The 25,734-nt window shown below is 46.5% G+C and overlaps 1 protein-coding gene across 1 annotated transcript in view; it reads right to left on the reverse strand.

Moving 5' to 3' along the window:
• The window catches only part of MARCHF4 (membrane associated ring-CH-type finger 4), a 110,465-nt gene that overhangs the window by 14,987 nt on the left and 69,744 nt on the right, over positions 1–25,734 (reverse strand). The window contains exons 2-3 of the mRNA XM_054478949.2: positions 10,544–10,699; positions 4,630–4,822 (exon numbers count right to left, since the gene is read on the reverse strand). Of these exons, the coding sequence (XP_054334924.1) occupies positions 4,630–4,822; positions 10,544–10,699 (349 nt within the window). The remainder of the gene's footprint in view (positions 1–4,629; positions 4,823–10,543; positions 10,700–25,734) is intronic.

A 25,734-nucleotide genomic window follows, 5' to 3' on the forward strand; every position in this document is an offset into this window, starting at 1 on the left:
GATGGGGTTGAAGCAGCTCCATGAGCAGCAAGCAGGCAGTGTCCTACACAGCATCCTCCTGGGTTCCTGGCAGGGCATATCTGCAGAGCTTCTGTTGGCTTTCGTGAAGTTTCTCCTTGGAGTCCCTCCCACTTTCATGAGCTGTCCTTCAGCACACCGCTCCAAAAGGAAAGGTAAATACATTGTTAACGATTTGTTAAAACCATCCATTTTATGTTTACTCATATTCTTTACTATCTGTGGCCATTTAACAGTCTTAGGGAATAAACAAATTGTCCTTGGTATCTGAAATACAAAGAAAGTCTAGAGACTCATCGTAGCAGATGGTTTTGTTCCTCTTCTCTTACTTGGCTTTTTGAGCCAACACAGGGCCAGACTCATTTTCTTTTCTCCTGATGATAACATTTTTATCTCAGGTGCTGAATTGCTCCACCCATCCAAGGAGCTTGGGCCTATGGATATTGATGCTTTTTTGTCAACGTTTTCCTCAACCAGCATTTCTTGAGAAGATGCCCCTCTGCTGAAATCCCTTCCACCCACTCTCTGCCAGGGAGCCTCCTCTTCCTCTTCCCATTCACATTATCTTCTTCCACTCTCTCAGGACTTCTGGAAGGGAAGCTTCCCCCTTTTTCATGGAAGCAAACTAACTTATCAGGTTTTGAAACTGTCGAAGCCTCAAATGGAAGATAGATGCCTCCCGTGGCTCCTGCCTTTGTTTCCGCCTTCGTGCAGCAAGAAGACCACGCTGTGCCTCCTTCTGACAGTCCCAGCCAGGTCTCTGTTCCCTGTTCTAGCTTCTCTGTCTCTCATTGGTTCAGTAAATCAGGTTTGGGTGGCCAGAGGTCCAGGTTCATGGGTGGAGGCAGGAGGTGGTGGGAGAGGGGCGATGGGGACATTTTCTCCTTCTCTCAAAGCAAACTGCACCCTGGGTTGGCATTCTGGAAATTTGGTGAAGTTGGAGTGTCGGTTGTGTTACAGCATCACTTGAGTTGGGGGCAACCCCTGGTTGATGGGTGCTTTACTGGGAATGCCTGCTGGGAGCCTGTGGCTTTGGACTTCCCCGAGCACAGTGACCTGAACTGAGTATGACTTCTGCGGGAACCCTGGAAATGATGCTCAGGTGGACCCTATACCCATGGTTGTGGGTCTCATCTTCTTGCTCCTGAGCTACTGTTTGGGAGCCAAGAGAATAACCGGGGACTAGGATGTAGAGTGCGGTCAGGACTCCCTGCAGAGGTAAGCCCGACTTGCCATCCCAGAGGCTGTGGTTCCTGTCCTACATTGCCCTGAGTGAATCTAATGCCAAGTGTGCTCTCTGGAAGTCCCCATGAGTCAGAATGTCTAGTTGAGCCTAAAAATAAAGATATCCCTGGCAGGCATTGCAGGCTCTACCCGATTCTCCCTCCAGAGAGCCCTTAAAAAGCAGATATTTTTGCACCAAATTGTGCAGTGTGATGCGTTTTCCCTCTACTGGACAAAATACTGCACAGAAGGAGAAGTTGAATTTTACCCTCAAACCACCATTATCACTACTGGTTATCATCATTTTACCATCATTAAAATCCCCATCATTGCAACCCCAAGAATCTGTTTGTGGATTCCCACAATTGCCTTGCACCTCCCACTCTCTTGCAAGATCACATATTACTCCTTTTTATTTCTTCTCCTAGCATTTTCCCCTGTGGACAACCTCTCCTATGAAAACACTGAACTGAGAGTTCTACTCTGCTGTGGGAGTCAGCCTAAGACAAATGCTTCTGTCTCAGAATTTCACAATCTGAAAAATGGGAAGACGAATCCTTGCCCCTGCAGTCATGCTCTGAAATGGTATAGGTTCTTATTATAATCAATACAATGATAGAGCTGTCTGAACTCCTTAAAGGTGAGATGGTCTAAATGTCAATAGATCTCCACTTTTGGACGACACTGAAAGCAATTAGGGTCCCTCTGCATTCCCTCTCCCACCCCATAGCTGTCTCCAAGCAGTCACTGGCTTGTCAGCATAGAATGGAGAAATTATGGTGTGCTTTTGCATCTTGGGCTATTATGTTTTCCGAAGAAAGGAAAACAATGAAAACTGTCAATATTCAGCCCACTCTGCTTCTCCCAATAAATTGAAGGATTGAGTGCCACATGTGTATAAGAAAAAGAATTAGAGAGATAGAAGTGTGCCAGGGAAAAGGCAGGCAGCTAGAAAAAAGCCAAGAAACAGGAGGAGGAGGAGAGATGGCACAGAGCCCTACTCAGAGAGAAACACCATGAGAAGGAGAGACCAGAGCACCAGGCCAGGCTGAGCGGGAGCGCTGGGAGGCTCAGAGCCATGGGGAACAGATCTGTGTGTGACAGCCCCCTTGTGAGTGGGCCCAGGTGCACTCAAAGTCACAGGTGGCATCTGTAGGTTTTCCATAGGTCACACCATGGGACTCCTGCTCTCTGGTGCAAGACAGCTAATGGAATGAGCACTGGGTTGTGAGTCAGGAGACCTCGCTTTTAATCCCAGATAAGAACCTTGAGCAGATTATTTCCTCTCTCTGAGCCTCAGTTCTCTCAGCTGCAAAGCAAGCAAGCCAGACTGGTCGATGACATGGTCTCTTCTATATTCAATTCGGTCTTCAAATCTGTAGAGCCACTGGTGGTAGTGGGCATTTATGCTTCTCTCTTTTGTCTGTGCTCCCTCCAGGGAAGGAACTTATTTCCTTACCCTGTTACCCTATTGATGTTGGGCTTACTGATTACTTGTGTTAGCCAATAGGCTGTGGGCAGAAGGGACAGTGCACTAGTTCTGAGCAGGCGTTTTGAGATGCATTGCAAGTTTCCACCAAGCCCCCTTGTGCTCCTGCATTCATCTAGGAAAATAGCACACCCAGTAGTCCCTGCTCCTTTAGCCTGGGTCCCAGCATGAGGAGACACTCAGAGCAGGCCTGAACCCAATGCACAACCAGAAGTTAAGTCCAGCCAACCTCAGCAGAACCAAAGCCATCTCCCAAACCCCTGAATGGGAAATAAATGTTTGTTGTAAGGCACTGCGATTTGTGGAATTGTTTGTTACTGTAGCCAATGCTGACTAGCTGACTAATACATCATGTGACAGGAAAGCATGTCTTATAGGACACATCAGAGACTGATCTAAAGCCTGCCTGAAGGAGAATGAAGGGCAGCTAGAGGGGCCCCTCCACTGTTTCCCCCTTCCATGCCAGAGCTGCTATAAACCTCCATATGGAGACACACCTGGCTTTTGGCATCAATAATCCAGGGCTCAGCAGGAGTAGGAGGGGAGTTTGGTGGGAGGCGGAAAGAAATTAGAATGCATCAATGTCAAATTGTTCCCCGTTCATAGTCCTCCAAACCTGGGCTGTCTGCTTCTCTCACTGCCTAGGTGCTATAATTAAAAGACTCTTGAACTTGGAGTTGATATATTGGTTTAGCTAAGGTGGAGAGACAGCAAGATGGCTTAGAGAAGTTTACAAGTTCCAGCATCCCTGGTCTCTGGCTGCTGCAACCAGTATGTAAGTCTCCAGGCTTTTCTGATCCCTAATATTAAAGAACTCCAAAGAAATTCACACAAACATCATCCCAGCCAAATTCTAGCTAATAGATATTTTTCTGCCAAACAGAGAAGTGTAGCATATTTAATACAATATACATACTAATAACACCCAGAGAGGATAACTGTGGAACTCTAATGCTCCCAGGACTGTGACTTAGGGGATAACCTGAGAGTTCTAGGGTGGGATGTCTGACCAGCGCTTCCCCACCTCCTTAGCTGCTTGGACCACATCTTCAGAGTCAACAGCCACAGTCATCTGTTGGGGGAGGGAGGGGAAAGACCCAGCCCTCAACCACCCAAACTATATGGTGGAAGAAAGGAAGAACATAAACTTGGGGGTGGGGTCAGGGAAGGAGCAGGATCTAAAGCAGTGGATTCCAATTTTTTTTTTTCTAAAACACTGAAACCTTTTAAACAAAACCTTATCTGGAACAGAAACACATGTAAATAGATAAAAGAACGGAAGCCATGATGAAACAGGAGTGAGGATTTGAAGCCTCTCTGTGCAGCATTCCTTTTCCATTCCCTGGTGGGATGGGGGAGCCTGGAGCTGTGTGTGAGGCCCCAGTACTGCACAAAGCTGGAAAACCACTGGACTAGAGAAACCCAGGGCATTGAAACAGGCTTAGAGAAAGCTGGAATAAGGCAAGGAGTGGGGGCAGATTCAACCATGGCTGTCTCTAGGCGGTTTGCTGTGAAGAGAATGGAATGAAATGGGCAGGCATCCCTTGTCATGCTTGGCAGTGTAGGGTGCACAGTGGAGAGGAGGCCATGCACATCCTGCTTGAGGTACATAGATTAACAATTTTTCTCAAATCCTCCTAGAGGCAGGCCTCATCTTTATCTTCAACTGTGCAAGACAGGTTTGTTTGGGAAAGATCTAGATCTTCCTTCTTTTCCCTGCCTCCTCCCCCTTTCCATCCACCCCTTGAATCCAAGCCTCTGGCCTCTCCTGAGCTCCCAGGTCTCAAGCCTGGGGCCATATCTGCTTCAGCCTCCCACAGTGGGGAATCCTGAGGGATCTGTCCATCCCACGAGCACATGGTTCCCTACTTCCCATGGACACAAACCCTCAGACCCACCTATGCACACCACGTCCATGAAGCCATACATCCCGTAGCAGATCTGGAAGAGAAGGTCTTGGCGCTGCCATCTTGCCGAGGGACTGAAAGTTGACCAGATGAGCCAAGAAATACTGGCGATGAGGAAGAGGGAGCCCAGGATGGCGGCTGCAACCTGAACCTTCTCAATGACCGTCAGAGAGATGGCCTGCCACTGCAGGGGAGAGAAAGGCCAGTTAGCAGTTGCTTGGATGCCCTTATCCCATTCCCACCCCTCTTCTGTCTGCTGCTCCAACAGCTCACCTCTGATTTAGGATTTAATCCAGGGCTTTCCAACCTGTGGTACAATGCGCATTTTGCAGGTTTCTGAATTTCACATTGAACTTTTGATGCAGAGGAAATCTCTGTCACACCAAATGATGACAGTTCATTGTAAGGAGGGGGCTCTAGGTGGGCATGGCTGGAAAGGAAGACCCTTAGACTTGATTATGATATACACAGAGAAATGGAGGGAACAATGAAAATGCAGAGCTAGTGAAGGTGGTGTTCTAGGCCCCCAGATGATTCTTTTATTTATTTATTTATTTATTTATTTATTTATTTATTTTGAGATGGAGTCTTTGCTCTGTCGCCCAGGCTGGAGTGCAGTGGCACGATCTCGGCTCATTGCAAGCTCCACCTCCCGGATTCACACCATTCTCCCGCCTCAGCCTCCCGAGTAGCTGGGACTACAGGCACCTGCCACCATGCGCGGCTAATTTTTTTGTATTTTTTAGTAGAGACAGGGTTTCACTGTGTTAGCCAGGATGGTCTCGATCTCCTGATCTCGTGATCCGCCTACCTTGGCCTCCCAAAGTGCTGGGATTACAGGTGTGAGCCACCGTGCCCGGCCTGCCACCAGATGATTCTTTCCAGAGAAACACAGTCTATTTTCTCACTAATAGGTGCTGAGAGTGCACAGGCTTTTTTGTTTTTGATTTTTTTTTTTCTTGCTTTCCACAACATCATCTTGCATGCCTCTTAATTTATATGCTAGAGATTACCAGTTCAGTAGATGAGAGAATGAGATGTGGGGAGAGAGAAGAAAAACAGCTTATAATTTACTGAATGTATACCAACACTATTATTTCATTTTTTAACAGAAAAAGCCCTGTGCTTATAGCAGTATTGACAGACGGGTTAAAGGCTAGGGTGTGGGTGAGTTTCGACTCTGAAATTCTATGATTCTATGGCTGGTCCAGGCAGTACAGGTCTGAAGGAGCCAGGAGTTAGATTTTTAACTTGGGGTTTATTCATGCACTTACTCAAGGAATATATATCGAGTATTTTCTATGTGCTGGCTACCATGCTGGGTGTTGGCAATGAAGCCCTAGGCGAGAACAGACAAGGTGCCTGCCCCTGTGGAGCTTATGGTCTAGGGAACTTAGCAATATAATTATTTGAACATGAAATTCATCAAGGGTAAGTCAGGGAGGAACATGGCACAGTGACAGCCGGTGATAGGGGGATTCGACTTCCCAGAGGAAGCAATGCTTGAGCTGACTAAGCGGTTACTAGGCAAAGAAAGGAGGGAAGACTGCTCCTGGCAGAGAGAAGAGCATGTGGAAAGGCCTGTGCCAGAAGAAAGCATGGGAAGGATAAAAGCCTGGGAGAAGATAAGAGTGGGTGGAGTGGAGGCAGCAAAAGAGCTTGTGGGGTGAGACAACTGGAAAAGGAAGAATGAGAGATCACACAGAACCTTGTAGAATATGCAGAGACTTTCTGCTTTGTCCTAAGTGTAGATGTGATGATATGAATGGTTTTAAGCAGAGGACTGACAGGATCAAATTTGGGAAGGTAGGGGGAAGGACATCTTTCGACTGGACAGATTTGCATAACACTCTGCAAAGAACACCCCCAGAAAGCATTTCACTCTGAACTCTGAGGAAAGGCAGACTACTTTCCCTCTGCCAACAGGGAGACCCAGATGGAAGCATTTGATTCGTTCTGGCTGCAGCTGGGATTGGCCTGACCAGTGGCCTCCAGGGAATTTTAACTGTTAGGAAACATTTCACTTGCTGGTGCAGACGTAGGACATCAGCCTCTACGTTTAATTAAACAGATAGCCTCCATTACAGGTAATTGAGCCTTTACATTTTCCGCTGTTTCCCCTCGCCTAGGGTTACACATAATGAAAGGATTTTCCAGAAGATGACTTCGTCATACAGATTTCTTTCATGCACAACAAATGCTTTTTCCAGGGCCTGCCCTGCTGCCTGGAAAGAGGGCTTCTGGCTGAGTTTTTGTTTCTACCATTGAGGCATCCATCATCCTCACTTTCTCCTGCTCCTCTAGACTTCAAAAATGCCAAATATAGAGGCACAGAAAGCTTCTCTTCATCCCTAAAGCCCCTTCTACCAGCTCTGAAGCCAGCTGTGGAACTAAATGGGGCTCCTGACTCAGTGTGAAGCGTGACGAAGGAGCAGGGTGGGGTGCTATGGACAAGGCACTCTCCTCCTGTCTGTCCCATATGAGGCTCCACAGAGATGAGGGAGAAAGCAGAGAGTGAGCAAGCTCTGAAAAAATCACAGGAGGGCTGAGAGGGGGAGATGGGCACCCGGGGTACTAGGCTGTCACCAGATCCCCACTCTGATCTCAGTATCATGAGGTTTCTCCATACCCTGAACTCCCAACCTGCAGCACCAATGAATGGAGAGACAAGGGGAAGAGCACAGAAACTGGATGTTGTGTGTCTTAGAACAGGAAGGGGCACCGACTGAGGGATCAGATGACCCGATCCTGATTGGGCTCCGCTCCTACGCACTGAGTGTGACCTAGGAGGAGTCAAGCAATCATGAGGACCCTCAACTTTCCTTTCTGTAAAATAGAAATAATTGGTCTTTCCTGCTTCCTAGAGTGTTATGTTAAACGAAATCACTCTTAAACCAGTGCTTTGAAGGGCGTTCTTAATGATGTTTCAGCAAAAATACAGATCAGCATGTCAAGGCGGGGATATTCCCAAATGTGCCTGTGCAGAAGTTAAGACCTGGACCCAGGAGTCAGACCCCCACATCCACTCCACCACTCGGTAGCTGTGTCATCCTGGGCACGTTGCTAAACCCTTCTGTGCCTCCATTGTCTCATCTGTAGGTTAGGAAAAATAATAGTGCCCACTTCACTGGGCTGTTTCCAGGACTAAATTATACAATATATGTGAATATTTAGAACACTGACTGGCCCCTAATAAGCACTAACTAAATGTTCATTAATAATTGCAATTCACATATAACAAAGAGAGGGTAGGAAGCGGCCATGAAGCCTTTAGACTCTCAGGGTCATGCTGTGCCTCCTTCCTCAGTGGTTCTTCTGGCTGGAAATATTGCTTCTGGAGGGTTGCTGAGATGATGCCCCACGGGACACAGGAAGCAGTGTATTATTTCTCACAATCTTTTTTTTTTTTTTTTTTTTTTTGAGACAGGATCTCGTTCTGCCACCCAGGCTGGAGTGGTGCAGTGGCATAATCATAGCTCACTACAACCTAGACCTCTTGTGCTCAAATAATCCTCCCACCTCAGCCTCCCGAGTAGCTGGGACTACAGTCATGGACTACTACTCCCAGTTAATTTCTTTTGTAGAGACAGGGTCTCATTATGTTGCCCAGGCTGGTGTTGAACTCCTGGCCTCAAGTGATCTTCCAGCCTCAGCCTCCCATCAGTGCTGGGATCACAAGTGTGAGCCACCATGCCTGGCCTACTTCTCATGACTCTGGCTGGGGCATGAACCAAGAGGTAAGAGAACCAGGAGACCTGGAAGGAGCTTCCCCTCTCTGATAGCAGAGGCAGGCCTGGGATTCCCATCCATTGCTCCGCCCACTTGTGGTGGGGCCTGCCAGCTCCATCCTACACTGCAAATGATCCAGCTGGGCTGGGGCATAGTAGCCCAGAAGTTGCCCACTGTACTGAGCAGGCAGCTCACATGTTGCTGGGCCTGAGGAGCGCAGGACATACAATTGGGACAATTTGGACCACAACCACACAAAATTGCTTCTAATCCAAACTACTTCCTTCTTCCAGTGCTATCCAGAAGTGAGATGGCATTTACTGAGCACACACCATTGCATTTCCAGGAGCAACAGAATCAGAGGGAGCCCCCAGCAGTGAGTGTCAAGAAACTCACAGTGGAAGACAGGGTAGGGACTCAGGAATAGATCCATATGGATCCTTATAGATCCATATTGCTAACACTGCCACTTGCTTACCTGACTTGGGAGATTAGAATAACCTTTTCATTTTTTTACCCCCAGGAAAAAGTTATCCCTAAATGCATTTTCACTTTATGAGCCAAGGGTGGAGCCAAGGAAATGTGCTTTGGGGTGGGCTCATGAGTTTGGAATCTGATCCTTTCTTGAGGCTTGAGCTGGCTGAAAAGGAAGGGGAGGGTTAATGCATTCAGACCCCTGCTGGAACCCAGAGGACATGGAGTCAGCTGTCTCGCGACACTGCTATTTTAAGACACTTTGAGATTTTGAAATGAATTGAAGATGGAACCAGCAGCAGGGAAAGGCACCTCTTTATGACCCCTTGGTATACTACTAAGAGGGCTAAGGTGCCTGGGGCTTTTAGTGCCACCTTCCAGAAATGCCCTGCAACCCCAGCACACTTGTGTGTGTGCAACACACACACACACACTCATTCCTGGGATTGCCCCATGTAAAACTCCATGGGGTGTAAAATAAAACACCCTGGACATCATAGCTGTGGGTGCTTCCAGCTGCTCCTCCATGCAAAGACCCCACCGCCACCATCCCTCCCAACCCCCATTACCCCTCCTGGGCTTTCAGGACTCCCCCCTCCACCACCACCCCAGAGAGGAGGAGTGAGACTGTGCCAGGAGCTGAAGTCCCCATCCTCACTCTCGTGCTCACTAATTGATTATGTGGCAGCTTAACTGGCTGGCTGATCATGCATATGTGGAGGTATTTTCAGAAGCAAAATGCTCTTTGTATGTGTGTGCTCCTCAAAGGAGAGCTGCTTGATTTGGGGCATTTGTGAGGGCGGCACAGGCCTGCCAGCTCCCCTGGGGACAATGGATGTGTCAGGGCAGGGATAGAGTGGTGGGGGCAGGCAGAGGATCCCTAAGTTCTGTCTGAATCTGTGTGGCAGGCCCTCATTCCACTCTGGCCCTGCCTGCCTTTCCACAGTAGCTTTTTAATATTCTCTCGCCTTCTTCTATTTCTTATTGCTCTTATTCCCATTTTTCTCTGCCTCCCTCTCCTGTTTCTTCTCTGTTTTTCCCTCTGTCCGTTGCCGTTGGAAGTGTGGTCTCTGAACCAGAAGCATCAACAAATGCTCCAAACCTACCGAATACAACATCCCTGCTCCATACCTACTGAATAGCCTGCATTTTGAGAAGACTGCAGATCAATTACATGCACATTGATGTGTGAGAAGTGCCATTGCGTCTATTCTTCTTATTTCTTCTTTACCAGCCCATAGCTTGATCTCAGTCCTTCTCCTCACCCCTCCCACCTTCTGTCTTTTTGTTTCCTGTTCTCTTCTGCCCTCTGGCCTTTCTCTTTTTTTCTTCTTCTTCCCTCCCTCCTTCATTTCTTCCTTTCCTTTCCTTCTTTCTTCTTCTCCTTTCTGCATTAATTTATTCATCCTTTCACTTACTTATTCTCCCTTTTCCCTCTGATTCTCCACACTTCTTTCCTTCTGTGTCTATTTCCCTCTCTTTGCCCCATCTCTTCCTCTTCTTCTTGCTGAAGCTTAAGAGAAAACACAAATGTCCTTTCATCTCCTCCTGCCCCGCGCCGCCCACCGCGCTTGCCCATCCAGCCCATCTCCTTCCTTTTCCTCAAACTGCCCTGAATCTAAGGTGAAGTAAACCTCCTGCTGAAGCAGGTGGTGTGGAAGCCCCAGGCCCAGCAACCCCACCAGGCAGTCCTGGGTTGTACCTGCAGAGGATTTTTTGTGCTTATGGCGATGACGTGGTACTTGTAGTAGCACAGCTCACAGCTCCAGCAGCCCCGCTCGCTGATCCACTTGATGAGGCAAGGCTGATGTGTGCACTTGACCGAGCCATCACAGCGGCACGGGCTCAGCAGCTCCCCCTGCAGGGAGAGAGCACAGGGTGATGAGGCTGAGACCTACAGTGGCTGGTGGGTGAGTGATGGGCGGGAGGGTGGCAGCTGCAGCCTGGTTTGGGCCACCCAAGTAGGCCACAGGCTTTGTTTGGGGGCACCAGACTCCACGGAGGAGGCCTGGGCTCCCACACTCCCACCATGAGAGCCAAGCCATGTTGGTCAGCACAACTAACGGCTCTGAGCCCCTGCTCCTACTTGATACAGCACAGTACTATTAATTACTAGGGTTCTACAAAGATGAGTGGGCTGGTTTCTGCGGAAGCCTCTGCTGTTCACAGTGGGGTGTCAGGCTGCAGAAGTGTCTCTGTAAAGGCTCAGCCAAGGGTTGCAAACTCAAATGCCCTCAAGGACAGACAGGCAACACAGATAACAAAAGCTAGCTAGTGGAGACTGAATTGGAAGGCTCAGACCCAAGCTAAAGGGAAAGCCACCATCAGCTCTAGCCAGTGTAGATGTGAGGATCTAGGAGGTTGGACAAATGCCCTCACTGAAGGCTTGGGTCCCTCCAGCCACCCTTGGTCCTGGCTGGGGGTAGCTGGGAAGCCCAGTTTGGAGGAGTTGGAATCAGAGAGGCAGAGGACTCAACTGAGCAAGATGGTGTCAGGATTTGAAACTTCCTTTGAGTGGACGGCAGCATTGGGCACACTCTCCAGAATTCCCATGACCATATGTCAGATGGCCGTGGCTGAAACCTGTGTTTTTTGTTTGTTTGTTTGTTGTTTTTGGAACAGGATCTCACTCTGCTGCCCAGGCTGGAGTGCAGTGGCACGATCGCGGCTAACTGCAACCTTGATCTTCTGAGCTCAAGTGATCCTCTGGCCTCAGCCTCCCAAGTAGCTGAAACTACAGGCATGCACCACCATGCCCGGCTAATTTTTTATTTTTTTGTAGAGATGGGGTCTCATCCTGTTGCCCAGGCTGGTCTTGAAATTACAGATTTTCATCTGCCTCTGTAATCATGCACTTGGCTGCAGACTGTAGAATCAGCTCTTCCTTCTAAGATTCCTGGAATCGTATTTCTTTTCCATTTCAACTCCTGTCGCTCAAGGATCTCACTGTGGCCTGGCTGAGGTTTGGAATGTCCTTTTATACCTGGTCTACCTGCCAGCTGTTACTGTCTTCAAGATGATTCGAATGCCGCCTCCTACTGGGAGTGGTCCCTGACTTCTCCAGGTTGAGCACAGTGCTTTGAGCTCTGAATGCCTTATGCTGAGTGACTTGGGCACATCCCTGTTAGCACACTTGGCACATCATTATGAGGATCTATGCATATCCCTGTCTACCCACCAGAGGAGCCCCAGAAGGCAGGATGAGGTATTCATCTTTGTACCCCTTTCCTCCAGTGCCAAGCCCTAAATAAGTTTTCATGTTTGAATAAGTACATGAAAAAATAAATCAAGTGTCTTCTCAGGTTGCCTGCACTGCCTTGAGGAACAGGAATGAGAATGCCCACTCCGTGAAAATGGGAACCACATCCATTTTGTTAACTCTGGGAATAAACATCTTGCTCAGTGCCTGGCACTCTGTATTTATGCAATGAATGAACTTGGCAGAAATGCTCAGGTGCTCATCCCCATGAAACCCTCCTTGGTTCCCCACTCTGCTCCTCCAATATCAACAGGCCCTCTTTGCTGTGGCTCTAGGTCCTTCCCATACCCTCTGTTATAGCACGCCCCCATTTGCCCCTCACAGGGACAATATCTTATCCATCTTTACAGCCCTAACATCTAGTAAAGGGCCTGGTAAAGTTTGATACTCAATCCAACTTTGAGAGCTGAATGCATGCATATCTGTTTTATGAACGAGAAGTTTTGCTTCTCTAGGACATGGCCCGCCTTTGACTACACGTAAGCAGCCACCTCCTGGAGAGGAGAAGAGGCTGGAGATGCCCACGTTGCTGGGCATTCGGCACACCCATCAAGGCCTAAGGGCCCTTGTACTGAGGAGCTGCTATATGGCTCTGAAAAGGAAACAGGATGGGGTGAGTGGAGAGACATGCTGGGGGAGGGGCGGAATTCCTCATTATTCGTGGCAGCATTTCCTAGGCTCATTAATTCTAACAGGATGAGCTGGGTTTGATTAATCGGGTTGTTAAGCAGCCATGTCAAATTGCCCATCAGGTAAGAGACATTACTTCTGGTCCCTGGCAACGGTGCTGAGCGACAGTGAAGTCTCCACGCCTTGCTTCCCAAGCAGCAGCCAAGAGACAAGGCAGAAAGAGCTGCTGCCTGGGGCACAGCTGATAACAAGACCTGGGCTCTGGTTGTGGGACCATCGGGGCTCATGGGAGCCCCGCGAGCCTCAGCATGCTAATCTGGGTGGAGAAAGGAGGAGCGTGACCTGGCCTAATCCCAGTGCCTGGCTAAGGGACAAGAGGCCAGGACTATGCTGCTTCCCCTCCAGCGAATCATTCATTTTCCTTTAGGGAGAAGAAAACCCCAAAAGGCAGCATAGGGACTTGCTTCTGGGATTACAAATATTAGAAAGCAAGGATGGTCCAGGTGCGGTGGCTCACGCCTGTAATGCCACACTTTGGGAGGCCGAGGCAGGTGGATCACTTGAGGTCAGGGGTTCAAGACCAGCCTGGCCAACATGGCGAAACCCCGTCTCTATAAAAAATTCAAAAATTAGCTGGCCATGGTGGCATGCTCCTAAAATGCCAGCTACTCGGGAGGCTGAGGCAGGAGAATTGCTTGAACCCAGGAGGCAGAGGCAGAGGTTGCAGTGCCAGCCTGGGAGACAGAGTGCAACTCCATCTAAAAAAAAAAAAAAAGAAGAAGAAGAAAATAAAGCAAGGACAACAAACTGTTAGAAAAGTTTAACTTTGGTAAAGGAAAAAAGGAAGTGATGATTGGGTATTTGCTGTGGGGGTTGGGTGGAATCCAGAGAAACAAGCTATTTTAACTCTGGCATTCAGGCAAATTTTGTAGGTTATGATTTAGTGTATTTCTATATACATTTCGGGGAAAGCCCATCATCTTTTTTAGTGTTTAGGGCTTCTAAAAAGCTTTAACAGGGACTCTTTGCCAACTACTGGTCAGACCTGTATGTCTCTAAGAACAACAGAAGTGGAAATGAGCCAGATGGATTCAAGCTAAACTTAGGAAGACGCTCTTTGCAGTAAGCTCTGTTAAAAGCTACGTGGACACTGAGATGAATTCTCGCCCCCTCTACCCTAGTAAAATTCTCTCAATATAAGAGACATCCCTGATTGAGGAGAAAGGTTAAATGACTCACTCAAGGTCACATGGGTGTCAGACTCTGAGCTTCACCACCCGCTCTGCTCATCCGCCTTCCATCCTCTGGATCCTGCTGCCCCACCTGCACCTGTGCCTGTAAGTCTCCCCTTCTCCAGGTCCCACCCCAATTCCTGGCCCAGCTCAGACCCTCAGCCAAGTCTCCCATCATCACCCACAGTTTGGCACTTCACCATTTTCAAATGCTCTGGGATTAGAGCTGCTCCTACATACCCCCTAGAACTGAGCACATCAGCAATGTACAATTAAGGTGTGCTTACTAATTGAACAGGCCCCAGGGTATGGGAAAGGAAAAGCCCCTCTGGCCCAGCTACTGAGGCTCCAGCATTTGGGCTGGGAGGATTACTGTGATCTTGTTTGCAGAGCTCAGCAAACTCCACAGATCAAAGGGACTCATTAAATGCAAAGGGCACCAGACACTTCCTCAATGATCTGCTCAGAGTGCTGGGGCCAGAGACTGCCCTGGGAATGACTAAAACAAGAAAAATGGGATCTTCTCTAATCATCTGGCCCCCAAGGGACACACTGTGGGGGAGTGGTTAAGAACATGGTTTCATTGTTCAATTCCCAATGAAAACACATGGACACAGGAAGGGGAACATCACACACCGGGGACTGTTGTGGGGTGGGGGGAGCGGGGAGGGATAGCATTAGAGTTAATGGGTGCAGCACACCAACATGGCACATGTATACATATGTAACAAACCTGCACGTTGTGCACAGGTACCCTAAAACTTAAAGTATAATAATAATAAAATTAAAAAAAAAAAGAACACGGTTTTGGGAAACAGTCTCTTCGTTTTTGAGTGTCTGTTCACCAGCTGTGCAAATTTAGCCAAGTCTCTTAACCTCTCTGAGGCTCCATTTCTTCATCTTTCCGTTGCAAGTAACTCTTACCTCCTCAAGGGTAATTGTAAGGATTTTTTTTCCTTTGAGACACGATTTCACTCTGTTGCACAGGCTGGGGTGCAGAGTGGCATGATCATGGCTCACTGCAGCCTTGAGCTCCCCAGGCTCAAGTGATCCTTCCACCTCAGCCTCTTGAGTAGCTGGGACTACAGGCACATGCCACCATGCCCAGCAACATGTATTGTATTTTTTGTAGAGATGAGATTTCACCATGTAGCCCAGGCTGATCTCAAACTCCTAGGCTCAAATGATCCTCCTGCCTCAGCCTCCCAAAGTGTAGGGATTACAGGCGTGAGCCATTGTGCCTGGCCTGTAAGGATTAAATGAGATCATGCATGCAAGAGGTTGACACAGTGCATGGCACAAGTAAGTCCTCCTGTTAAACTATTACAATTCTAACTCACATTTCTGTAAGAACTTTAATTTCATAGTTTTTTCTTCTACAACTCTATTTCCTGCTGTCACTCTAAGACAGGTGAAACAGATAAGGAACGGAACGACTGCCTAAAGAAAAGAGTCAATTGAGTCACCAAGAGCAGTAAAGATTAAAGAATTTTCTAAGAGACTCTGCCCTTCTGGGATGGATAAGGGACCCTGACTTCTAGCCCAAGATTGTTCCTTGTGTTAGACACTGGGAGCATCTGGGGAACCTTCTTTTCAGGGGATGCCAAACAGAAGACGAGTGCAGGCCTCTTGTATGAGTTAAGTGGGGTCGTGCTGGAGGCAGGAGTCAGGAGGTGACCCTTTTAGCCTTGGTTGTGATGGAGCTGGTGGGAGGGAGAACAGATGTATTCCGCTCACCGCAGTGGGAGACCATAATATGCCTCCCCAAAATACGAAGGGGTGTTGAGCTAAGACAATTAAGAAGCAGCAGATTTAGGAGAGCTCTCTGCTTTTTCTCTATTTGCATAAAAGCAGGACATAGATTTACAAAGACAAAAGTTATCCTGCCTCCGCCTCTCCATCAGGAGAACAAAGGTAAACACTGAAGACAGCTTTAGACCCTCATCAGCCTCCAGATGACACCAGAGGAATTTATATATATCTATATATAAATATATATAAAAATTTATATATATATAAACTTTTATATATATATATATATATATATACTTTTTTTTTTTTTTTTTTTTTTTGGAGACGGAGTCTCGCTCTGTCACCCAGGCTGGAGTGCAGTGGCACGATCTCAGCTCACTGCAAGGCTTACTGCAATAGAGGAATTTATATTAACAAGCTTTACTCACTGAAGTTCTTCTGCCCTTTGTTTTCTTTCCCCCCCGACCGAGTTGCTGCCCATAGAGACTCAAAGTCCTTTTCCTTTGTCTTGCCACTTCTCTAAAAATATATTGTTTATGTCGAAGATGCTATATTAGCCAGAGTTCTAAGCCAGTGAATTACCTTTCATTGAAGTTTCTCCCACATGATACACACTGCATACCCTAATAAACTTGCTCGTTTTTCTCTTGTTTATCTGTCTTTTGTTACAAGGGTCTGTCCCAACTAGAAACTTGTGATGGTTGAGGAGAAATTGTTTCCCTCCCAACACTGCCAACAACACAGCAAGCTGCAGATGCCGGTCTCCAGTTGTTTCTCCATTTATAGATTTCTTTCTGTTTATTTTGAGCTTGTTTCGTTTTTCACCTCTTTCAGTCTGAAGGTCTCGCTTCTGGAGTCCCTAGGTTACCTGGTTGCCATGGTAGTGACAGGTAAACCAAAGACTTCCTTTTCTGCCCACACAGGTGTCAGGCATCCCTGCCACTGAGTAGAAAGAAATAAATACAGTCTAGTATAGCAAAGGCAGTCCTGTACCATGCTGTAGTTTGGAAATCGGAGAGAACAGAACGAGGAGACAATAGGAACACCAGCCTTGGGGTGCAGTTTAGGGACATATTCCTTTAATAAGACTAATATGGTGGTGAAAAGCTTGGGCTCTAATCTCAGGAAGACTTGGGTATATCCAAGCTGTTACAATCTGTGTGACCCTAGGCAAGTTGCTTAACATCTCTGGGCCTTGCTCAATTATCATTTATTCATTAAATATTTATCTACTATGTTCCAGGTTTTGTTTTAGGTGATAAGGATACTGCAGTGAATGGAACTGACTAAAATTCTCTAGTCAAGACAGACAATAAATATGATTAAAAAGTAAAGCATATGTACCTAAGAGGCTGTTATGTGCTATGGAGAAAAATAAACAGGGAAAAGGGAAATGGAATAGAAAGGAGGGGGTGAGTTGAAATCCTACATAGGGTGACTGTGTATGAAGGCTTCACTCAATGGAGGTATTTGAGTGAAGAGCTAAGGAAAGTACGGGAGCAAGCCATACAGTTATTTGGGGGCTGAGCATTCCAGGCAGAGGGAACATCAAGTACAAAGGCCCTGAGGCAGAAACATGCCTGGTATGTTCTAGGGGAACCAAAGAGGCTGGTGTCTCTGGGGTAGAGTAGTTTCGAAGAAGAAGAGCCGAAAATGAAGTTAGAGATATAACAGGGATCAAGAGTCAGGGGACAGATCAGACCAGGCTTGTGAATCATTTTAAGGACTTGGCATTTGTGAGTGAGATGGGCAATCATGAGTGTTTTGAGCAGAGGAGAGTGGCATGATCTGATCATGTTTGACAGGATCACTGGCTGCTCTATTGTTAACAGACTGGAGGGAAATAAGGGCTGGTGTTGTGTTCATCCAGGTGAGTCACGATGGTGTTTTGGACCACTATGGTAGCAGAGGAAGTCCTGAGAAATGGTCAGTTTCAGGATACATTTTGAGGATGTAGATGTTAAGATTTGCTGATGCACTGGATGTGGTAAGGAGAGAAGCAGAAAAGTCAAGAATGATGCTAATTTTGACCTGCACAATGAGAAGGATAGGGAGTTGCCTTTAATTGAGATGAGAAAGACTGAAGGAGTTGCAGGTTTGGAGGGAAGATTGGGAGCTCAGTTTCAAAGTGTCAACTTTGAGATGCCTGTTAGATATCCAGGAGGCGATGTCACGTAAGTACTGAGAGGTATGTTAGTCTGGAGTTTAGGGGAAGGTCCAGTCTCAAGATATAAATTTGAGAGTCATTTGGTGTATAGATGGCGTTAAAAGCTGAGTCTGAATGAGACTACCAAAGCAGTGAGTATAGGTAGGAAAAGGAAGGGGTACAGAGGTGATCGCTAGAGGATGCCAATGTTTAGAGGTCAGGAGATGTAGAAGAACCAGCAGAAGAGACTGAGAAGGGAAGCTCAATAAGATGGCAAGAGGACATTTTTCCAAAAGCCAAGAAGACGACACTGTTTCAAGAAAAGAGGGAGTAATGGACCTTGTCAAATGCTGCTGATGGGAACCAAGCATTAACCATGGACTTGGCAAGTTTTCTTTCTGGCTTCTTCTATTTTCTTAGTGCAATATGAAGAAAAGGTATAGGCTGAGAGTGAAGATTGGCTGGGGAGGTCCTGGATGTCTGAGGACTGGTATAAAATAGTCATCCAGGAGAGTTCTAGGGTGATTAGACTAGAGAAATAAAGTATTCTTATGGGCAGCATGAAGTGTCCTTTCTATTAAAATAAAATGGCTCATCTGTGAAACTGAGGGAGGAGGGTAGTAAGAGACTCTGTTTAGCTCCATGCCTGGCACACAGTAAGCTCTCAGTAAATGCTGGCTAATAGGTAAGAGTTTATAGCAGACCTCCTCACCTCTAAGCCTACCTTCTCACCCACTTCAAATGTCGATCAATTTTCTGGCTTCCTTTCTTTCTCCTCTCTGTAACATTTTCTTATTAATAATTCTATTCTTATAAATATTTCACAGTTCTACATACAAACACTTTCACAGACATTATACCACCTACTACCTCAATAGCTAAATGAAGCTAATAACAATTTCCTTCACTTTATAGATGAAGATAGAGAGGTTGTTACTTGCTCAAGAAAATGGAAAAGGAGGGCTCTGGAACCCGTCTGTCCATCAAATTTACCCATATCCTCTCTGCCCATTGCAGTAACTCCTGCCTTCTGTCTCTTCTCCCACCCACTGCAGCCTGTCCATCAGACCCTTACCTTCTTTGTCTCGATGTAAGAGATGGCCTTGCTGGCTCCCCTGTTATCATATTAACACCAAGACAAAAACCATATTGTGCTTTCCCCTGAGTCCCTTTCCTCTAAACCAGTTCCTGGTAGGTAGTATTTATTGGGGATTAATTGATGTGTGTTTATGTTAGGGGGTGGGACAACATGGGGTTTTGCTTCCCCTTCACACTTTATTTACAACCCCACCCTTGGTGAGGGGGAGATACCTGTTAAGACAAAGTTAAGGGACAGAGGTTTTTGGAAGCATAGCAACCCATTAAAATTTGCTCTGAGATGGAGTCCACATTAGTAGGAAATGTCCAGTTGCCTTGTAGTTGTTCCACTGTGAAGACTCAGAGAATCTAAAGCCTTAAAATCAGAATTTCCCCTCCAGGGTGGAGGTGGAGCCCATGTGTATTGGTGTGGGGAGGAATGGGTATAGGAGTAGAAAAATTCACTGGATTTGTGGAGAAGAATAAGGAGAGATGACAGAGAAAGTAGGAATTCTCCAGTGTCCATATTAGATCGTCTCTATGATGATAGACTTGAGAGAGAAAGCACTGTTTTGTAACACTTCTTGGACTCCTATATTTGAGGAACCAGCTAACAATAAGGCTTGTCAATAATACACACACAACCAACTTTATTGGCACAACCGAACTGTGTGTGATATTGACCAACCATTTGTGTCTGTGATCTGGGTTGGTGGAAAGGGTTCGGCAGGGGAGGAGACAAAAGAGGATCACCAATGGGGCCAGCGAATAGAAATAAGCTAGGAGAAACCAGAAGATTCCAGTGTCTTCTTCCTTCAGGACACCAGGCAGTAATTTCTTCGCTCTACAGACCTGTGGGAGGTCAACGTATCCTGGTATCAGGATCAAGAAAAAATGACCTATCATGAAGACCTTCTTTCCAACAAAGATTGTGGAAGAGAGACGAATGGAGAAGAGTTTGACTCCTGCTGCCCAAGAGAATGATTAAGTGAGTTTCCCCCTTATCTGTGGGAGACAGGCTGATTGGCAAGATGACCTTCAAAGATCCTCTGTGGCCCTAGAATCCATTGCTGTTCACAGAGCAGCCAATCTGAATTCTCCTCATGTGGTGTCTGATAGTGTGTGAGCAGCTCTTTGTTTTCTGGCTGGAGTCCGTCCCAGCCAATCCTTTAGCTGCACCACCCGTCCATGGCATTTCACATGCTCCCTTGCCAGCCAGCTCATGCTGGGCTTCTCGCTTCCCTCCTGATGGCACCAAGGCCAAGTCTTGGCTTCAGGAGACTAACAGTGTGTTGACACTGGCAAGAGGAAATAAGGCATTGTTGCAAGATAATTTGATTAAAAAAAGAAAGAACTCTATTACTAGGGAAAAAAGATTTAAGGCCTTAATGAGCTGTAGTTATCTACACTAAATCCAATTAACCACATAATTATTTCTAGTTCTACTCTCCTACCAGCAGCTTACTTTCACACAAACACACACACACACACACGTTTAATCTGCTTCCGTCTCCATGGAATATTTTCCAGCCTTTCTGCTCATCATTTCAATGTGAAAAAAAAAAAAAAACAATTTAAAGAGACAAGGAAAACAAACAGATCCAAGCCAAACCTTCCAAACTATGTTTTTCATTTTCACAATAATTATTTTGTTCCTACAGTGCTTTTCTCCCTATAATTTTACTGGTATAAGACAAATGTACCTATTCCCTCTAACTGCCTCTAAATTTACTCAACTGGTACTAGAAAGAAGAACTTAGCCTCACAATAATTGAATTTAAATAATATCCAATTCTATGAAGTCAAACATGATCTGCATAATAAACAAACCAAGCTATATGGGGGCTGGCGGAAAAAAAAGGTCACGTTTAATATGTATATTTATAATCATATCTGTATTTCTAACGACCTAAACATGTAATATACTGTCCGTTTGTCTTTCTGCATAACTAATCATTACCATCACCATTGTTACCAAACAGCTACAATTAAAGACTGACCTGCTCTCAGTTCTCCCCCTGGCTAAATAGAAAAACATAATTTAGATAAATCTTGCATGACCAGAATTGGGCTATTTGCATATGGTGGGCTGGGCCTGTTTTCAAGGTCCAGACCACTACCCTGAAATTTCAGGGATGCCAGGTCACCATGTTCTCTTTCTTTCCCAGAAATCAAGCCAAGGCAAAGGCACAGTCCCCCTGGCAAGTTAAGTGGCAAATACTCTTGCCTCTTACGAGCAGCCTTCCATACACAAGCAGAGGGATCCCAGCCTCAGCTGTGCAAAACCATCATGGTGTTCTTTGTAGGAGCTATGGTGAAATTCTTCAAAAATTAATTTTCAGTCACTGTAATTAATATTCAGTGTATTCAGGGGAAACAGCAGATGTTGCAAGTGCAAATGAGCTGTGATGACAAGTTACACTTCACTAATGTTCCGGATCATGGCCCCAGGCACTTAGAAACACTTCTGTGTATCACTGACTCTTACAAAGCAAGAAAAGCAAGATCTTGCCTAAGAATCAATTCCAGCTCTGCCACCCTCTCAGGCTGGCAGCCATGGGCTTAAGCAATCTAAGCCCTGATTTCTTGGTTCTCAGAGTTTAGCATGTGTAAGAATCACCTGGGAGGCTTGTTACGCATTCAGAAGCTCAGGCTTCACTCCAGAGATTCTGATTCCATGAAGACCCTCTCTTCTTCTCTTGAAGTAAGTTTGGCTGAGACTCATTTTGTGAAGCGCCAGACCAGATACTCTTCAGCAAACCTTGTCTCCTACATTACTTTAAGACTCTTATGTATACAAAGATAAAAATAAATACTAATAGCTGAAACTTACTGAGCACTTATCAGGTGCCCAACCCTGTATGCACCTGATAAGTGCTGGGTTCAAATCCCAGTTCTTCCACTTGCTTGGTGAGGGATGTTGTGCAAGGTACTTACCCACTCCAAACCCCATCCACACCATCTGCAGCTATATCGCTTTGCCAGTGCTTCTGCTATTGTTGCAGCCTCTCTTGGTAGCTCACGCCTTTGAACATGTACTAGAGGCTAGGTATTGTCCTGAGCACCCGATATGCATGGGGTGATACAGCATGGTTAGCGGGGCCTGCAGACCGAGGCTGGCTGGGTTGAATCCTTGCTGACCCGGAGTGAGTTTTCTCAGGGGTAAAGTGGGACCAAAGATACTTCCTGCCTCCCAGGTGCTCATGAGGGTTCAGTGGGATAATATAAGGTGAGGGTTTTTGGTTTTTGTTTTTTGTTTTGTTTTGTTTTTTGAGACAGGGTCTTGCCCTGTCACCCAGGCTGGAGTGTAGTGGTGTGATCTCAACTTACTTCAGCCCTCAACTTTCTGGGCTTAAGCGATCCTCCCACCTCAGCCTCCTGAGTTGCTGGGATTACAGGCATGCACCACCATGCCCTAATTCTGTTTATTTTTTGTAGAGATGGGGTCTTGCCATGTTGCCATGCTGGGATTACAGGCATGAGCCAGTGCTCCTGGCTGTGAGGTGTTCTTAGGACCCTGTCTGAAACCTAGGGAGTGTTTATTGTGGTGTCCTTGTTGGCTTTCATGTGCCCACCTATCCATACTTTATCTCTTCACATCCTAACAAAGAGGTAGGGAGAGGACACTGCTCTCTTTGCTTGTGGACAAGGGGTGCCTTACGTGTATGGCCTTCCCAGGCACCTCATTTTACTGCCTTGTAAATGAAGTTCATCAGTCTGAAACCTGAGAGTGTGTAGTTGCCTGGGAGCCTAGATCATGTGTGTGGGTAATAACTATGCTGAAAGCCAGCTGTCTCCAGGTGTGGCTAATGGCCCTGTTGTGTCAAGGGGAGGAGAGAACAAAACAGATACCCCATGGCTGGGCGTGGGGGTTCTCGCCTGTAATTCCAGCACTTTGGGAGGCCGAGGCAGGTGGATCAGGTGGTTAGGAGTTCCAGACCAGCCTGGCAAAAATGGCGAAACCCTGTTTCTACTAATTAGCCGGGTGTGGTGGCACATGCCTGTAATCCCAGCTACTAGGGGGGTTGAGGCAGGAGGATCGATTGAACCTGGGAGGTGGAGGTTGCAGTGAGCCGAGATCATGCTATTGCACTCCAGCCTGGGCAACAAAGCAAGACTCCATCTCAATAAATAAGCAAACAAAAATAAATAAAAATAAAAGTACAAAAAAATTACTCGAGCCTGGTGGCATGTGCCCGTAGTCCCAGCTACTTGGGAGGCTGAAGCAGGAGAATCACTTGCACCCGGGAGGCAGAGGTTGCAGTGGGCTGAGATCATGCCACTGCACTCCAGCCTGGGCGACAGAGCGAGACTCCGTCTCAAAAAAAAAAAAAACAAAAAAAAAAAACCCAGATACCCCAGCCCTTTCTGCACCTGCCGGCCTCCATGTCTCTTCCTAAGGACTCGCCCCTCCCCAAGCCTTCTTCCTGCACATGTGTGTGTTTCTACCTCCTGTGACCGGAGGAAACAAACAGCATCTCCTCTCCTTACTTCCCGGCTTTCAGGTAGGGCTGTGAGCTTGTGTGTTTCTAGGAGCAACTGGGGGTTTTGTTTTGCTTACAGAAAGTAAAAGCAGGGCCCAGAGGGTAAAATGATCTGCATTTTAAGAGCTTAGCAAGGAAAGGGGAACAGGAGAAAGAAAAAGAAATCTCTGCCCTATCATTTTCTCTGCCCACTTTATAAAGACATTGCAGTAAACATTTAAATTGTTTTTCAATTCTTTCTATATGTGGGACTTGTATTTCTTCTTCATTATCAGCTTCATCATTATACTCAATTTAAACTGAAAAACCTGCCACCCAGAGAGGTCACTGGCCTTTCTGAGGGTGGCACAATGGGGCAGCACTGAACTAGGAAAAAATTGAAGACCAAACCCTGCTCTGGGCTCAGAGCGCCAAAGGGTGGGTCCCGCGCCCCTGGGAGATTGATGCCTCGTCGTTCTCACCAGGTGATAGCCATGCCAGAGTCTGCCGAAAACCTGGCCCAGTTCTTTTCACACCTCTCAAGGAAACGTACTATTCCTGAAATCTTGGCTCCAGTTCCCTGTCAGGAATAAGCATGCTAAGTAGAATCTGAATTACTATGGCGTGTGAATAGACTTCGGTCTGTTGACTCCAAGCTTCTACTAAGCTGCTCCAAGTGGCTGTAGCTTCTGTCATCTTGGCAATTTTATTTTCTGTTTCAAAGAATTCTACATTCCTTACTTCTAGAGCTGGGAAGGGCCTGGTCATCAAAGGTCCTCCTCGCCTCCCCCAGCATCTGGTCAGACTGCCTACCCCCAGTCCTGGCAGATGGAAGGGAGCTCTGGGGTCTTCCTTGATCACCAGTGCCTTCCAGTTTTCCCATTCCGATCCATATATGAAAACCAACATGAGACAGGGTCAAAGCTCATAGAATAGCCCACACCTCTGCACTCAGGGATCAGGGGGATATTTATGGACCAGCACTGTTTCCGTCCAAAGGAGAGAGTCCATAGCCCATGGTCTTCTTCTTGTTTTTATGCTTTGTTTTGTTTTTTGAGATGGCGTTTCCCTCTTGTCGCCCAGGCTGGAGTGCAGTGGCACAATCTCAGCTCACCGCAACATCCGCCTCCCCTGGGTTCAAGCAATTCTTTTGCCTCAGCCTCCCGAGTAGCTGGGATTACAGGCATGTGCCACCATGCCCGCCTAATGTTTTTGTATTTTTAGTACAGACAGGGTTTCTCCATGTTGGTCAGGCTGATCTCGAACTCTCCACCTCAGGTGATACACTTGGCTCGGCCTCCCAAAGTGAGCCACCACACCCCTCCCCCATGGTCTTCTTTTAGGAGCCATTCAGCGGCATTTGTTGAGCACTGACTCTTAACCCTGGTGTTGAGAACTCAAGAGGGCACCTGCCCAAGAGACAGTCTCAAACGAGGACACACTCTCTCAAATCCAGATGGATTCTCAGCTTTTGCCATGCTTTTTAGGCCTGTATTTCACTTAATTAGTAGCTGGTATAAAACATATTACCTTTTTTATTTCAGATGACTAGATAGTTAAACAAGCAATCAAGACCTGCTGTTCTCAGTTATTTTCTGGGATTTGGTGACCCAAGCTCATGTTCCCCATCCTCTTATGCTTCACAATTATTTAATCTTCATTCATCTTCTGCTCAATCATCATCCATCCACTCTGAAAAGTTCTATTTTTAAATTCTATTCTCATGTCATTGATCATTTCTTTTTTTTTTTTTTTTTTTTTTGTCATTGATCATTTCAACAACCACTTTTTTTCCAGACTACTTTTACCAGTCTTTTAGTTTTTTTTTTTTTTTTTTTTTTTTTTTTTACAGGGTCTGACTCTGATGTCCAGACTGGAGAGTACAGTGGCACAGTATGGCTCACTGCAGCCTTGACCTCTCAGGCTCAAGTGATTCTCCCACCTCAGCCTCCTGGGTAGCTGGGACTACAGGTGTGTGCCACCACACTCAGCTAATTTTTGTATTTTTTGTAGAGATGGGGTTTCACCATGTTTCCCAGGCTGGTCTCAAACTCCTGGGCTCAAGAGATTCACCTGCTTTGGCCTCCCCAGAGTGCTGGGATTACAGGTGTGAGCCACTATGCACAGCCTCTGTTAGGTTTTTAAGGTATGTTTTCCTGCTACATTCGAGATAGCCATGGATGTATGTGCCCAGAGGCTGGGAAGGAAAAATTATTCCCATCTTAAAATATCTTAAAAATATGTACAGATTTATTATAAATCAAAATTTTCCTCATAACTACAACCCCTTCCCACACATAAAATTCCCCCTAAATCAGGAACATAATGTACAGC

The sequence above is a fragment of the Pongo pygmaeus genome, chromosome 11 (genome assembly GCF_028885625.2).
Source record: "Pongo pygmaeus isolate AG05252 chromosome 11, NHGRI_mPonPyg2-v2.0_pri, whole genome shotgun sequence".
NCBI classification, from domain to species: Eukaryota; Metazoa; Chordata; class Mammalia; order Primates; family Hominidae; genus Pongo; species Pongo pygmaeus.